Below are 17,243 nucleotides of genomic sequence, written 5' to 3' on the forward strand. Positions count from 1 at the left end.
ACTTTTCAGTGACCAACTTCAGACGGGTTTAATTGACGTGGACATTTGTCTTGTCTATTTTATCTGTTTTCCCCGGTTTTTCGTAAAAATATGGCGGTTACTGAGGTAAGTCTGTCACGTGGAGAAGGAATTATTTAACAAATTACTGTGAAAATTATTAACATTAACTGGATTTTTTCATTATAGTTAACGAACGCATTAAAAGATCTACCGAATCGTGTTCAAACCGCAAGTAAAAATGAACGACGAGAAATTCTTCAGAATGTCGTCAACGTGTTGTCAAATCCTGGTGAGTTTTTATTTTATTTTTCTTTTCTTTTTTTCTATCCACTATTTTGACATTTTCATTTCTAATTCGTCAAAAAATAAAAATAAAATCATCGTGTGACAAAATTGTGAACGTTTTTTCGTTTTCTTTCTTTTTACCGTGAAAACTTTTTTTTATCGCAAATTCCTTAACATTCCGGGTCAGCTGTTTGTGTATGTGATGGCAAAATCCAAAGGGGAAGAGTTTATTATTTTGAAAAAAGGGTGAAATTCATATTTTCTTTTTTGGGAATTCGTTTAACTTGTAGAATTGATTTTTGTTTTTTTTTTTGAAATTGAAAAAAAACAATTGTTGGGAATTTTCATTGTTTCGAAAAGTTTGTTTTTTTAAAGTGTGAGTGACAGATGATTCTTTGCGATATTTTTTAACCTCTTTCATCGTTTTGTCTGCACTGTAAAAAAAAATTTCTGTAGATTTACAGTTTTGTTTAGAATTTTATAAAAACTTGTAAAATAACTTCTTTAAAAGTAGTGGATTTAAAATCCCTTCTGTAAAATTAATACTTTTAATGTGTCAATTTTACAATTTTCTGTAAATTTACTACTCTGAATGTAGGTAATATTTTTGTCTTTTTATTACCTTCATTCAGAGTAGTAAATTTACAGAAAATTGTAAAATTGACACATTAAAAGTATTAATTTTACAGAAGGGATTTTAAATTCACTACTTTTAAAGAAGTTATTTTACAAATTTTTATAAAATTCTAAACAAAACTGTAAATCTACAGAAATTTTTTTTTACAGTGTGCTTTTCGAAACATTCTCGAAAAAAAAAAATAATAAATAATATTTTTAATTAATAATTGAATTTTGAAGAATTAAAATTAAAAATTATAAAGATAATTAAAATTTTTAAGAATTCTTATTCTAAATTGTGAGAATAATTGAATTTTAGAAGAATTGTAATTCTAAACTTTCAAAAAAACTGAATTTGTGAATAATTTAAATTAAAAATTTTGAAAATAATTGAATTCTGAAGAATTTTAATTAAAAATTATTAAAAAATAATTAAAATTTTAAGAAATTTTAAAATTTTATTTTGTAAATAATTGAATTTTAAAGAATTATAATTATAAATTTTTCTAAACAACAAAATTTTAAACAATAGGTATAATTCCAAAATTATGAAAATTAATTGAATTTTGAAGAATTAAAATAAAAAATTATGAAAATAATTGAATCTTGGAGAATTATAATTAAAAATTTTAAAAATAATTGAATTTTCAAGAATTTTAATCTTAAATTTTGAATACATAATTACAATTAAATAAATTTTGATAAATAAATAATTTAAATATTTTAAAAATTATTGAATTTTGAAAAATTATAATTTTAAATTTTGAGAATAATTGAAATTAAAAATATAGAATATAATCGAATTTTCAAAAATTTTTATTTCTAAATTTTAAAAAGAAATAAATTTTAAAGAATTTAAATTGAAAACATTGAATAGAATTGAATTTTTAAAAATTTTTATTTGTAAATTTTGAAATGTAATTAAATTTTGGTGAATTTTAATTTGAAATTTTGAAAATACTTGAATTTTCAAAAATTCTTATTCAAAATTTTGAAAAGAAATGAATTTTAAAGAATTTAAGTAGAAAATATTGCATATAATTAAATTTTCAAAAATTTTTATTTGTAAATTTTAAAAATATTTTAATTTTTGGAGAATTTGAAATTTTGAAAATAATTGAACTTTGAAGATTTTTAATTGAAAATTTTAAAGAATTCTAATTTTTTATTTTATAAATAATTGGAATTTTAAAGAATTATAATTCTAAATTTTTAAACAAATGAATTTTAAACTATATAATTCAAAAATTTTGAAAATAATTGAATTTTGAAGAATTTAAATATTAAAGAATTGAATTTTGATTAAATTAAAATTGAATTGAATTTTGATGAACTTTAATTAAAAAATTTTTAAAATAATTGAATTTTCATGAATTTTAATTCCATATTTTGAAAATAATTGAAATTTAAAGAATTTTAGATATAAATTTTGAAAATAATTGAATTCAGATAAATTAAAATTCTCAATTTTGAAAGTAATTGAATTTTCAAGAATTTTTTTCGACATTCTGAAAATAATTGATATTTAAAGAATTTTAATTCAAAATTTTATAAATAATTGAAATTTTTAGAATTTTTATTCAAAAATGGAAAAATAATTAGAATATTTAGAATTTCCTAAAATTTTAATTCGAAATTTTAAAAGTACATATGTAATTGAAGTTTTCAAAATGTTAATTGTAAATTTTGAATATAATTGAATTTTCAAGAATTTTAATTCAATAAAAAATTAAATAAAGAAAAATTAAAAAAAAAAAATTTTTTTAAATTAAAAATAATTTGAAATTTGAAGAATTTTACTGATGAATTTTAATTCCAAAGTTTGAAAATAATTAACAGTAACAATAAATAATGATAAATTGTAAAAATAAATAATTAATAAGAAAGAAATAATAATAATAATAATAATAATAATAATAATAATAATAATAATAATAATAATATGAATTAAAAAAATAAATATTTGACTATAAGAATAAATAATTAATAACAGGAGTAAATAATATAGATAAATAATTAATAGCAAGAATAATTAAAAATAAAACATTAATAAAAAAAGTAATTAAATAAATAAAAATAAATAAACATTTATGGAAATTAATAATTATTAATTTAAAAAAAATATTTATAAATGAATGTAATTAGTTATAAAGTGAAGTAATTAATAATAAAAGTAAATATAGAATAAAATATTGTAATTTTGGTGAATAATATAAAAATTGTTTACAAATAATTTCCTTTAATCTGTTTGTTTTTTTTCGCTTTAAAGGCATCAACGAGAAAATCGTGGGCGGAATATGTAAAGTCATTGCAATTACTTTACATCGATATAAAGACACTACATCGCAATCCTACGTGAAAAATTTGATAATCTCATTGTTGAAAGAACAATCGGAAGCTGCTGTGAAAAATATGACGAGTGTCATTTGTGAACAATCACATTGGCACAAAAATGTTGTTCCAACGTAAGTTGCGCATAAATATTCATTTCAATTTTTCAATATTAAAACAAAAATTTTACTACATAAACATTTTTTTTAACTTAATTTAAATTTCGATTCATTTAGAGAATTTTAATTCTAGATTTTGAAAATTATATTTTCCTTTTAGGCATAACACATCGCTTACTGCTTATCTTGCATTAAAATGGAGTACATTGATCATTCATCATGGCATTGGCAAGGGAATCGAGAACAATTCCTCAGATTTATTAAAATTAATTGAAGCCCAGGCCAATTTGAGCGCTGCAGCCTTAGCGTCAAGGGATCGAAAATTATCCAAGAAAGTCTTCACACTCTTTGTCCATCAATGGAGTGGAATTAATGGCATTCAAGAGAAGTATGTGGAAAATCTCTCTAAACTAGAGGCAAGCAATGGAGTTATTGTCCTCGCCAGTCTTCTCACAAAATATTTAGTTGAGAGCAAGCAGGAGGAAATTGTAGAGAAACTCAAGGTAATTCAACACAAAAATTATTCAAATCTATTTCGTTTTTACTATACTTATAAAAGGTAATTTATATAATAATTATAATTATTATATAATAACTTGCTTCCAAGTTTTTAAAATATTTAAAATTTTAAGTAATTCAAAGTTTGAAAAATAATTCAATTCTGATGAATTTTAATTCCAAATTTTGAAAATAATTGTTTTTTGTAGCATTTTACTTGTAAATTTTGCACAATTTTTATTCTAAATTTTGAAAATAATTGAATTATGAAGAATTTTCATTCTAAATTTTAAAAATAATTTAATTATGAAGAATTTTACTTCTAAATTTTGAAAATAATTTAATTTAACATCTGCTTAACAATTTTACGAAAATAAAATTAGATTGCTATTATTAGTTTTAAAAATAATTAAATTCCTCACAAGTATTTTAGTATTTATAAAAATAATTGAATTTTTAGAAGCAATTTGAAAAAAGGCAAAAAAACCAAAACAGAATTTAAATTACTAAACTGTTGTTATAGAAATATAGAGAATTCATTTGTTTGTCTTTATGCATTTTCCTTCTCATTCTTGATCATTTAAAAAATAATACAATAAAAGTGTTTATTTGTTGACAAAATTTGTTCGGAAAATTTTATAAAATTGACTGGGAATTCCAATTTTTAAAAAATCTCGCCACAGGTGGTTAATAAAAAAGAATTTAAGTTAAAATTATTTTTATGACAATTTTGATCTTCTGTTGGTTTGCGGCTGTGGTTACTTTTTTAAAAGTGTTTAAAAGTTTCAATAAAATTCTTTATTCTTCAGGATGTTGTTCAGCAACATTCCAGCAACAATCTAGATTGTTTGCAGTCCATAAAAATTATTAAAATTTTAAAGAAACAAATTTAAACTTCTTTTTATGCCAATTTTGATCTTCTGCTGATCGGCGGCTGTGGTTACTTTTATTTAAAACCGTTTAAAAGTTCCAATAAAGTTTTTTATTCTTCAGGATGTTGTTCAGCAATATCCCAGCAACAATCTAGAATGTTTACAGTTTATAAAGTTATTTATAAGTTAATTTATCTTGTCTTGTTTTCAGAACGGAATTCTCGATTCATTCATAAAAGTCTGCATCAGTTGCAAGAAAAAACCGGAATTATACGTAGTCGACGAGGCCATACCATTTCTCCATCGAGTAACACACGACGATTTCAAAACCCATCTTCTTCCCGCTCTGCAGAAAGCAATGCTTCGAAATCCAGAAATAATAATCGAATCCGTCGGTCACATTCTCACCGGTCTCAGTCTCGACCTAAGTCGCTACAGTCAGGACATCAGTAAGGGACTATTCGCCAATCTTCATTCCAAAGAGGACCTGGTTCGTGACGAAGCCGCCGACGCATGCCGTCGCCTAGCTCTTCAATGCTCCGATTCATCAGCAGTCGAATCCCTTCTCTCCTCAATCTTCGCCGTATTCAATGGCTCCGAGGGCAAACTCACCGTAGCCACTCACAAAATTTCCGTTCTCCAAGGCGCCGGTAATTTGAGTTACAATTCCGTAAGTGGAAGTAGTGTCGAAAAGCTCTCCTCAATTGCCTGTGAGTACTTTATAAACATTCTAAAGACCGAAGTGCATGAGAAAACTCTAATTCACGGTATTGAAATGCTAACACTCTGGTCGAATAAGTTCGTGAATGAAATACCGAAGAATTTGATCGAGATATTTAAATTTGGAATGGGGGGTAAGACATCAACCGCGGGGGTAAGAACGGCTTATATTAAGATGTTCTTTACTTCGCCGATTAATTCCCTAGGGGTGATTGCGCCACTGTTGATACAAGCGATCTCGAGGAGTTCGCAACAAAGCGCTCAACCCACTGCCGTGACCGAAGGCGTCGTCGCTTCTTATTTGCTCCTAAAATTACTGTCCCATGTCGAGAACGATAAGTCCTCTGTCCTTTGGAACACGATTGACGATCAGATCTTTTTCTCGGAGAAATACCTCGCGAGCGGTAGTGACGAAAATCTCTTCTACCTGATGCAATTGTGCGAGAGACTCATGAGCGAATTCGGCGACAAGTTGAACGAACGATCACTAACCGGAATCTATAGATCGATAGTCGTTTGCCTAACCGCCGGGAAGTCGTCGACCCGAAGACGTTGCGCCCCCCTGGCCAAGAAGATCCTTACCGGGCTGAGTAATTACGACACGGCCAAGTCTCTTCTTGGGGAGTTTGATAGACTTTTGGAGAATTCGAAACTAGAGGGAAATAGAGACGAGAAAGAAGAGGGTGAAGTTAGCGCCCGAGCCTTAGCGGACGGTCTCCTAGCGCTTTGCTCCGGCTCTTTTCTCTTCCCCCAACCGGCTTTGCAGTTGATCAAAGACTCCCTTATCTCCTCCCATCATCCCGCGGTCCTGAGAGCGAACCCTAACGTCTGGTTCAAAATCCTCAAGAACTTTGGGTTTAGCGTCGAGGAGTTTTTGAAGCTATCTGGTAAGGAAGTCAGAAACCTATTCACAGAGCAGTATAAACCGAACGCTAGTTATGAGAACGCCCTCGCTAGGATTGTGAAAACCTCGCCGGATATGATACTACCCGGTTTGGTAAAGGCAATAGTGGGGAAGTTGCAAGATCCGGAGATTTTGCGAATCACTAAGGATGAGTATTTTACGTACTTGACACCCGAGGGGGAGTTGTATGACAAGAGTGTGTTACCCGGAAATGATGACGATATCCTAACATCAATGAACATGAAGCGCGAGAGTAAGGTCTACTCGTTCAAGGAGCAGCAGGAGGAGCTACAACTTCGGCGCGAGTTGTACGAAAAACAGAAGAAGGAAGGTAAGATAAAGGAGCCGAAGCTGACTCCCAAACAAGAGGAGGCGATGAAGTTACAATTCGCCAAAGAGTCCGCGACTAGAAAACGACTTTCGGTCCTGAATGCCAAAATCAAGGATGTCGTCAGTTTAGTCTCGGGCCTCATGAGCGGAAATCGGGACGAACTCGCCCTTTATTTGAAGGATCTGCTACCGGGGATTTTGAAGAATCTTGTCTCACCCCTAGCGGCGCCGAAGATGGTCGAAATATTCCTTTTGCTAAAGCGAACAGTTGCGATATCAACCCCGACGCTAGCGGACTTGATAGCGCACGTAATCTTGAGACAGCAGGAGCCGCAGTGCGATTTAGAACCGTCTTGGGAGGAAGAACCGCTAGACAAGGCTATTAAGCGAAGTCTCCAGCAATTGCACCATTGTATCGTGAAGCAGAAGCAACTATTCACCGCTCCGGCCTTTTGCTACTGTTTCCCGTTCCTTAACAAGACCCTCCTGGACTGTAAGGACGACACAATGATTACGCAAGGTCTCCAGATTATCCAGGATCAGGCCAAACAGCGAGGAGAGTCATCTAATCGAAAAGACCCAAGGCACTCGAATCTCCTCCCCAGGAAACAGATCTTCGATCTCTTGATCGATCTAATGAGTACCACGACCGGACGGGTCCAGACCCACGCGGTTGCTACGCTCCTGGACGTCGCGCACAGTGCCAGCGGTGAAGATTCTTGGACCTTTGCGACAAGCGAAGAAATCGGGTCCCTAACTGGCGCTCTACAGAATGCGCTCCCAGTCGTCAGGGACGCGGCTCTTCGCGGACTCCTCGTGGTTCATAAATCCTTCTCTCACGAGTCGTCAAATGTCAACTCGTCCGAAATGTTGAGACTCACGAAAAGAATCTGGATCGCGAAATCAGATGTTTCGGAGGAGAACAAACTGCTCGCGGATGAGCTTTGGGAGAAGGCGGGCTTAGTGGCGAAAAGTGATGTTCTCTGCAGTGGTTTGATAGAAGACGTAGCGCACCCGGTTGAGCCGATACAGCAAGCCTCCGCTTGTGCCTTAGCGGAACTACTGACTCGCGATCCGGAGCTAATGCCCGATATCCTGGAGAAGTTACTACAACTCTACCAAGAGCGACTGACGATGATACCGCCGAAGTTGAACGACTTTGGAAGGATTGTGGAGCAACCAATAGATACCTGGGAGCCTAGACGGGGAGTCGCGTTGGCTTTGGCGCAGCTAGCTCCACTCCTAACTTCGGCTACAATTCAGCGATTGGTGCAATTTTTCGTTTCTACGGGTCTTGGAGATCGTAATCCAAGTGTTAGGAACGAGATGCTAACGGCCGCGGTCGCGAGTGTTGATCTACACGGCAAAGCTAATATCACGTCCCTCTTGCCGGTGTTCGAGGACTTTATGGACAAGGCGCCGAAGATTGGGAGCTTCGATTCGATAAAACAGTCGGTGGTGATATTGATGGGATCGTTGGCAAGACATTTGGAGAAAGACGACGCGAGGATAAAACCAATCGTGATGAGGCTGATAGCGGCATTGTCGACCCCTTCGCAGCAGGTGCAAGAGGCGGTGGCTAATTGTCTGCCGCATTTGGTCCCGTCGATAAAGGAGGACGCGCCGAAGATTGTCGATAAGCTTATGGATCAGCTGTTGAAGTCGGATAAATACGGAGAGCGAAAGGGAGCCGCCTATGGACTCGCCGGACTCATCAAGGGAATGGGAATTCTAGCTCTTAAACAACTGGATATTATGACCACCCTGACAAATGCGATACAGGACAAAAAGAACTATAGACACCGGGAGGGCGCGCTCTTCGCGTTCGAAATGCTTTGCATGATGCTTGGGAGACTTTTCGAGCCTTATATTGTCCATGTCTTACCGCACCTCCTACTTTGCTTCGGGGACTCGAGCCAGTACGTTCGGGCTGCTACGGATGACACCGCAAGGGTTGTGATGAGCAAGTTATCCGCTCATGGTGTTAAGCTAGTCCTACCTAGTTTGCTCGCAGCGCTTGAGGAGGACTCCTGGAGAACAAAAACCGGTTCGGTCGAACTCCTAGGAGCTATGGCTTACTGCGCTCCTAAACAGTTGAGCAGTTGTCTACCAAGCATAGTGCCGAAGTTGATCGAAGTGCTCAGTGATTCCCATACGAAGGTCCAGGAAGCAGGGGCTGAGGCCCTAAAGGTAATTGGAAGTGTGATCCGAAATCCAGAAATTCAGGCGATTGTTCCCGTTCTCTTGAAGGCGTTGCAAGATCCCTCGAGGAAAACCGCGACCTGTTTGCAAACCCTACTAGACACGCAGTTCGTTCATTTCATCGACGCGCCTTCCTTGGCGTTGATAATGCCAGTGGTTCAAAGAGCCTTCATGGACCGTTCGACCGAAACTCGCAAAATGGCCGCGCAGATCATCGGGAACATGTACTCCCTTACGGACCAGAAGGATCTAACCCCGTACCTACCGACGATTATTCCAGGGTTGAAGACTAGTCTACTGGACCCCGTTCCGGAAGTTCGGAGCGTTTCGGCAAGAGCCTTAGGGGCGATGGTTCGCGGGATGGGAGAATCGAGTTTTGAGGATCTACTTCCTTGGTTGATGCAGACGCTTACTTCGGAAACGTCAAGTGTTGATAGGTCCGGAGCCGCGCAAGGTTTATCGGAAGTCGTTCGCGGTCTGGGTGTCGAGAAGCTACATAAACTGATGCCGGAGATTATTAGCACTGCCGAGAGGACGGACATCGCGCCACATGTTAAGGACGGGTATATAATGATGTTTATCTACATGCCCTCGGCTTTTACCAGTGAATTCACGCCCTATATTGGTCAGATCATAAACCCGATTCTTAAGGCCCTGGCGGATGAGAATGAGTACGTACGCGAAACGGCCCTAAAGGCAGGACAGCGAATCGTGACCCTCTATGCCGATTCGGCCATAATGTTACTATTACCAGAACTGGAGAAGGGACTCTTCGATGACAATTGGCGAATTCGCTATTCTTCGGTCCAACTACTAGGGGACTTGCTTTATAGAATTTCCGGTGTTTCGGGTAAAATGTCGACCGAAACGGCAAGTGAGGATGATAACTTCGGTACGGAGCAGTCCCATATGGCGATTATAAAGGCATTGGGAGCGGAGAGAAGAAATAGGGTCTTGGCAGGTTTGTACATGGGGCGATCGGACGTGGCTCTGATGGTTCGGCAGGCGGCTCTTCACGTCTGGAAGGTGGTGGTGACGAATACTCCAAAGACTCTACGGGAGATTCTACCGACACTGTTCAGTCTTCTCTTGGGCTGTTTGGCAAGTACCAGTTTCGACAAAAGGCAGGTCGCGGCCCGAACTTTGGGCGACTTGGTCCGAAAACTAGGCGAGAGGGTCCTGCCCGAGATAATTCCGATTTTAGAAAGAGGACTACAATCCGAACAAGCGGATCAACGACAAGGGGTCTGTATCGGACTGTCCGAGATTATGGCCAGTACAAGTAAGGACATGGTCTTGACGTTCGTCAACAGTTTGGTTCCCACGGTACGTAAGGCGCTCTGCGATCCCCTGCCGGAAGTGCGACAAGCGGCGGCGAAGACTTTTGATAGTTTGCACACAACCGTTGGTGTTAGGGCACTGGACGACATACTACCAACAATGTTAGTGCAACTGAATTCCGCGGATCAGGAGGAGGCGGAGAATACTCTTGACGGTCTTAGGCAAGTGATGGCAATCAAGTCACGTGTTGTTCTTCCATATTTGGTGCCGCAATTAACGTCGCCACCGGTTAACACCAAAGCACTGTCGATTCTGGTGAGTGTCGCCGGCGAAGCACTGACTAGATTCCTTCATAAGATTCTACCAGCATTGCTGACGGCGTTGTCCAGCTCGCAGGGGACTGCGAATGAAATGCAGGAATTGGAGTATTGTCAGGCAGTGATTTTGTCAGTTACGGACGAAACTGGTGTTAGGACGGTTATGGATCAGCTGATGGACGCTACTAGGAATAAGGAGACGCCGATTAGACGCAGTGCTGCTACGCTTTTGTGTGCTTTTTGCCGGGATACGAGGGCTGATTACAGTCAGTACGTTCCTCAATTGCTTCGTGGACTTATTCATTTGTTTACTGATGAGGATCGAGATGTCTTGCAAATGAGTTGGGAGGCGCTCACTGCCGTTATTAAGGTACGTTTTTTTCTTCTTTTACTATTAGGCTCGATCCAAAATCGCATACGCGAAGTATCGCGTATGCGTTTTAGACAATTTTGAATCGAGCCTAACCTAGCGAAATTAATTAAAACACAGCTTGATAAGAATAGAAGACGCGAAAGTCCCTTTTACTAAAATAAAAATTCTCTAATTTAAACAGACAGTGCCAGCTCACGAGCAAATCAACTACGTGCAAGATATAAGGCAAGCCGTTCGCTTTGCAGCGTCCGATCTCAAGGCATCGGATCAAGATCTTCTACCTGGATTTTGTCTTCCCAAGGGGATTACCCCAATATTGCCAATATTTCGTGAGGCAATACTTAATGGTGTTCCCGAAGTTAAGGAGCAAGCGGCTCAGGGTTTGGGTGAAGTTATTAAATTAACAAGTGCAACGGCTCTACAACCAAGCGTTGTTCATATTACAGGTCCACTAATTAGAATTTTAGGCGATCGTTTCAATTGGAGCGTGAAAGCGGCTGTTTTAGAGACACTAGCGATTTTATTGGGTAAAGTGGGAGTGATGCTCAAGCAATTCTTACCACAATTGCAAACAACATTTTTGAAGGCGCTCAATGACAATAATCGACAAGTTCGACTCAAAGCTGCCTATGCACTCAGTAATCTTATTGTCATTCATACACGAACGGATCCACTGTTTGCGGAATTACACACTGGTATCAAGACTGCTGATGATCCATCAATTAGGTGAGTGGAATTTTAGTTGTTTTAAAGATTTATTACGGGTTAAATCACCTGTTGTCGGTAAATAATCTACTTTACCGATAGTAGGTAAAAATAACTTGATGATGGTAAATATTCTACTTTACCGACAATCGGTAAAATTATTAGACTTCGGTAAATACTCTAATTTATCAAGAGTCGGTAAAATTACTATAATACTTTTAAAAAATTTACCTTACCGGCAATCGGTAATAAATACCTAATGTTGGTAAATAATCCACTTTACCGACATTAAGAAGGTTATGTTCGGGCAACTGCCGGTAAAAACAGTTTTGTTATTATATTTGGATAATTTGTGACAATGGCAAGTAGGGCATTTGGCTACCTAGGGGTAAAAATTACTGACTGTCGGTAATACTCTACTTTACCGACAGTAGGTAAATATTACTCGAGGATGGTAAATATTATACTTTACCGGCAATAGGTAAATATGTCAGTAAATACTCTATTTTATCGACAGTCGGTAAAATTGCTATAAGGCGTCTAAAAATTTGCCTTACCGACAGTAGGTAATAATTACTTCGTGTCAGTAAATAATCTACTTTACCGACAGTGAGAAGGTTGGGTTCGGGAGACTGTCGGTAAAACAGTTTTGCTGTTAGACTTGGATAATTGGTGACAATGTCAAGTAGGGCATTTGGCTACCTAGAGGTAAACTTTACAAGATGTCGGCAAATAATCTGCTTTACCGACAGCCGATAAAAAAAAATTCTACTTTATCGACAGTCGATAAAAATTACCATATGTCGATAAATAGTCTACTTTACCGTCAGTCGGTAAAATACAAAATCTGTTCATGTTATAAAGATTTCTACTTTACCAACAGTTGATTAAAAAGAAATTTTGTTACATTTTCGTAATCAGCTGATTTAACACTAGGTGAAATAAAAACATTACTGAAAGTTTTTTGTTTGCATTTTTTTGTAGAGAAACAATGCTGCAGGCACTGCGGGGAGTAATAACGCCGGCAGGTGACAAAATGACGGAGCCATTAAAGAAGCAGGTGTTTGTGACATTAACGGGAATGCTGGGACATCCGGAGGACGTGACAAGAAGTGCTGTTGCTGGTTGTTATGGGGCACTTGTACGCTGGTTGAATTCCGATCAATTGACATCGGCGATAAATGATAATATACTGTCAACTGACGTTAATGCCGATTGGATGCTTAGACATGGACGTTCGGCGGCACTTTTTGTCACACTCAAAGAATCGCCGGCAACAATTTACACGGAAAATAATAAGGAGCGTATTATTAAGGTTATACTCTCGTATTTATCGGCTGATCGAACACAAATTGCAATGAATGGAGTGCGAGCTTGTGGTTATCTATTTCAATATTTAATGCTTGAGGGCTTACCAATTCCTGCGCAAATTATGACGCCATTTGTTAGGGTAAGTAAAATATTTGTTTTTGCTTTTTTTCTTGTTTTTTTTGTAAATTTTTTTTTGTTCTTTACTCTATTTTTTACACTGTTTTTCGAATCTTACATGAAAAAGAATTGTAAAATAAATTTTAGAATCGATGTTTTTTAAAAGTAGTGGCTTTTAATTTTAAAATTAAAAAAAATCAAAATTTTTTATTTTCAAAATCAAAATTTGGATTTTTTTAAACGCCATTTACATGGTAGTCGTTTTCGACTAACATAAGATCGGTGGTTTCAAATCTGAGAACAGAAGAGGTGAAAAATAATAATTATTACAAAATTGTTGACTAATTAAATTTAGTATTAACATAAAAAACGAAATTTTGTACTTTCTTGAACTTTAAATCGACTAGAATAACTTTTCCTTGCACCTTAAAGGTCGATTTAAAGTCAACGTTCGTCTATAATTCAAAAAATTAAAATTTTCAAAAAATCAAAATTTAAAAATGAAATTTTGAAAAATCGAAATTTCGACTTTTCTAAAACAAAACCGATATGGTACTCGTTTTCGACTAAAATAAGGTCGGTGATTTTAAATATGAGGACAGAAAAGGAGAAAAATAATAATTATTGCAAAATTATGATAATAATTATATTTTATAATAATAATGTTGATTTTTTCTTTAAATTACAGTCAATGAATAACAACAGCAATGATGTGAAACAATTATTGGCGAGGGTTTGCATTCATCTTGCGAGAAATATTTCGTCTGAGAAAATGTCACCTGAATTATTAAAATCACTTCTTCCCATGCTGGTGAATGGCACAAAGGAAAAGAATGGCTACGTGAAGGCTAACAGTGAATTGGCTCTTATTGCAGTCTTGAGGCTAAAACAAGGAGACGAGGAGCATCAGGTAAAAAAAGGCTCTCAACAATTATTTTTTCTTTCCGTTTTTTCCCTTCTCAATTTTTTTCATTTTCTTTTCTTTTTTTTGAAATAATTTTAGTTTTCAAATATCCTTTCTTTTCTATTTCTCTATTTTTTGTTTTATTTATTTGTTTATATTTTTGTTTTTTTAATTTATTCTTTTATTTATTTTACTTTTTCATATTTGTTTCTTTTTATATTTTTTGTATTTTTTCTATTTTTAAAGAAGAATTTTTGAAAGTATTTGAATTTAATTAATATTATTTTTAAAAATAATTGTATTCTTTCGAGAAATTTTATTAAAATTTTATTAAAAATAATTGAATTCCTCCGACGAATTTTATTATTAAGAAAAAAAACTAAGATAATCGTGTCTGTTAAAAATTATATTTAAATATTTTATTATTGAATTTTATTAAAATTGTATTGAAAATAATTGAATTTTTGTAAATAATTTTATTATTTATAGAAATAATTTAATTCTTGCGAAGAATTTTACTATTTTTAAATAAAATTGAATTGTTTCTAAGAATTTATAAGAAGTTTAGAAAATAATTGAATTCTTTCGAAAAAATTGGAAAAAATTTAATTCAATTCTTTCGTAAAATTTTATTGAAAATAACTGAATTCCTATAAAGAATTTTACTGTTTATTAAAAATAATTGAATTCTTGCGGAATTATTTTATTAAAATTATAGAAAATAATTGAAATTTTGCGAAGAATTTAATCAAAATTTTTTAATATAATTGAATTCTTTAAAGAAATTGTATTTAAAATTCTGAAAAATTAGTTTTTAAAATTCTACAAAAAAGAAAATTTAATTTTTCAAGAATTTTATTAAAAAATTGACATAATTAAATTTTTACAAAAGAAATTGTATAATTTTCTTTTTTTTATAGAAAAAAATTTAATATTTTACAACAAATTTCTTAAAAATTTGGAAAATAATTGAATTTTTTAAATAAATTTTTACAGACAATTTTAGAAATAATTGAATTTTTGAGATTAAATCACTTTTAGAATTACTTTAATTATTTTTTAAATAATTGAATTTTGAAATTATAATTGAAATTTCTTAAGTTTTAAAGACGATATTTGAATATTTTTCAAGAAATTTATTAAACGTTTTGAAAATTAAGGAATTTTACAGAAAAAAGATTTTAAATAACCAGAAGGAACGAGAAAGGAAAAAATTAAAATAATTGAAAATAATTGAATGATTGCAAAGACTTTAGTATTTAAAAAAATAATTGAATTGTTTCAGTGGATTTCACCGAATTTTATTATAATTTTCAAAAATAATTGAATAATTGCAAAGATTTTTTTTTTCTGAAAATAATTAAATTATTGTGAAGAATTTCATAAAAATTATGAAAATAATTGATTTCTTGTGATGAATTTCTTTCCTTTTTGAAAATAATTGAATTATTTTACAGAATTTTATTATAAATTATAATTTTTGAAAATAATTGAATTCATCTGTATTTTGAATTTTTGAGACGAATTTTAATATATTTATGAAAATAATTGAATTCTTGTGATGAATTTCTTTTCTTTTTGAAAATAATTGACAATTTTACAGAATTTTATTATAAATTATAATTTTTGAAAATAATTAAATTATTGTGAAGAATTTTTTTTTTCAAAAGTAATTGAATTTTTGAGACGAATTTTAATATACAATATATGAAAATAATTGAATTCTTGTGATGAATTTCTTTCCATTTTGAAAATAATTGAATCATTTTACAGAATTTTATTATAAATTATAATTTTAGAAAATAATTAAATTCATCTGAAGAATTTTTTTATTTATAAAATTAATTGAATTCTTCCGAAGAATTTTATTATTTTTTAGGAAAACAATTGAATTCTTGCAATTTTTATTTCTGTAAATAATTGAATTATTGTGAAGAATTTTTTTTTTGAAAATAATTAAATTCTTGAGACAAATTTTAATATTTCTGTAAATAATTGAATTCTTGTGAGGAAATTTGTTCCTTTTTGAAAATAATTAAATTATTTTACAGAATTTTATTGTAAATTATAATTTTTGAAAATAATTGAATTCATCTGTAGATTTTTCTTATATTTATAAAATTAATTGAATTCTTCCGAAGAATTTTATTATTTTTTATGAAAACAATTGAATTCTTGCGAAGAATTTCTATAAAATAATTTGAACAAATTGAGAAAATAATTTATCATATTATTTTTTTTTTCTCAATATTCTAAGTTCTAAATATTGTTTTTAAAAATAAAAGAAAAATAATTTTTGTTTTCAGCGCTGTGTCGCCCTCCTCGATGCAGGAGCAAAAGAATCGCTCACCGACGTTGTCAGCAAAGTTTTACGAAAAGTCCTCTCACAACCAGAGGGAAAAATCGAGGAATTAGACGATACGTTACTCACATGAGAGATATTGCATTTCCTGGGGCATTATAATCCCCATTTCTCTTCAATTTCAAAAGGAAAAATCATTTTTCCCCAAGTCCATCGTCACCATCGTCATCATCAACGTCATCATCATCATCACCATCGTCGTCATCATCATCAACATCCGTTTTCCATCCCAGGAATAAAATCCATCTCTTCTTCTTCTTCTTCCTACATAATGGAACAATTCAATAATATAAAATCAAATTCATTCTCAATGGCAATGAAATTAATAAAATTACGTGGTTTGAATTGTCCAAGGATAATTAATAAAATAACAACATCAACAACAACAATAATTAGTAAGGATGAAAGTTATTTATTAATGGAAAATATTCATTATTCAGGTACGTGTAATTTAATGAATAATGAAACAAATCATTCGACTGATAAAAAATTTACGTCATTGACTCAATTTATTATTAAAGAATTTTTAGTAATAATAATAGTAATAATTTATAAAAATTTTCTAACACACGATTGTTATTTAATTGACAAGATTAATTATTATTATTATTATAATTATTATTATTTTTACAAACTGATGAAATTTCTAGTCAAAAATAATTATTCGCATTTATTGCAAAACATTTCTTGTTATTATTGCATTTATTTTTGTGATAAATGGCCGCAAACTTATTTTCCGCCATGAATCGTATTGCTTCTTTAATTATTTATTGAGTTTTGCAATTTAAAGGAAGGGGAAAAAAAGAAGGAGGGAAAAAAGGAAAAAGTATTAAATCGGTTTTTTATTAAAAAAAAGTGTGAAAGCGTTACAATACAATCTTAAAGAATGCGCTCTCGATTTTTTACTGTTGATGATGGCGCTCTGTGCAAGTGTCGAAAATGTGGAACAACTTTTGTCACGTCTAGAATTTTGAATACAGTTTTTTTTAACTTT

The 17,243-nt window shown here is 32.9% G+C and overlaps 1 protein-coding gene across 1 annotated transcript; it reads left to right on the plus strand.

Annotated features, from left to right (window-relative positions):
* Positions 1-26: 26 nt before the first annotated feature.
* On the plus strand, positions 27-17,243 carry LOC122512168 (eIF-2-alpha kinase activator GCN1). The gene is made up of 9 exons (XM_043627877.1): positions 27-105; positions 187-289; positions 3,173-3,368; positions 3,514-3,856; positions 4,935-10,847; positions 11,032-11,576; positions 12,540-13,005; positions 13,672-13,893; positions 16,194-17,243. Exons 1-9 carry the CDS (start codon positions 91-93, stop codon positions 16,320-16,322), a joined length of 7,932 nt encoding a protein of 2,643 aa, XP_043483812.1. The 5' UTR covers positions 27-90; the 3' UTR covers positions 16,323-17,243.

The sequence above is a fragment of the Leptopilina heterotoma genome, unplaced genomic scaffold (assembly GCF_015476425.1).
Source record: "Leptopilina heterotoma isolate Lh14 unplaced genomic scaffold, ASM1547642v1 Lhet_123, whole genome shotgun sequence".
Classification (NCBI taxonomy): domain Eukaryota; kingdom Metazoa; phylum Arthropoda; class Insecta; order Hymenoptera; family Figitidae; genus Leptopilina; species Leptopilina heterotoma.

What these genes read in the sequence shown, in the direction of transcription:
- LOC122512168 (XM_043627877.1), top strand. An exon ending in CACAAAAATGTTGTTCCAAC is followed by an intron (nt 3,369 to 3,513) that starts GTAAGTTGCGCA and finishes TTTTCCTTTTAG; the next exon opens with GCATAACACATCGCTTACTG. An exon ending in TTATGACGCCATTTGTTAGG is followed by an intron (nt 13,006 to 13,671) that starts GTAAGTAAAATA and finishes TTTAAATTACAG; the next exon opens with TCAATGAATAACAACAGCAA.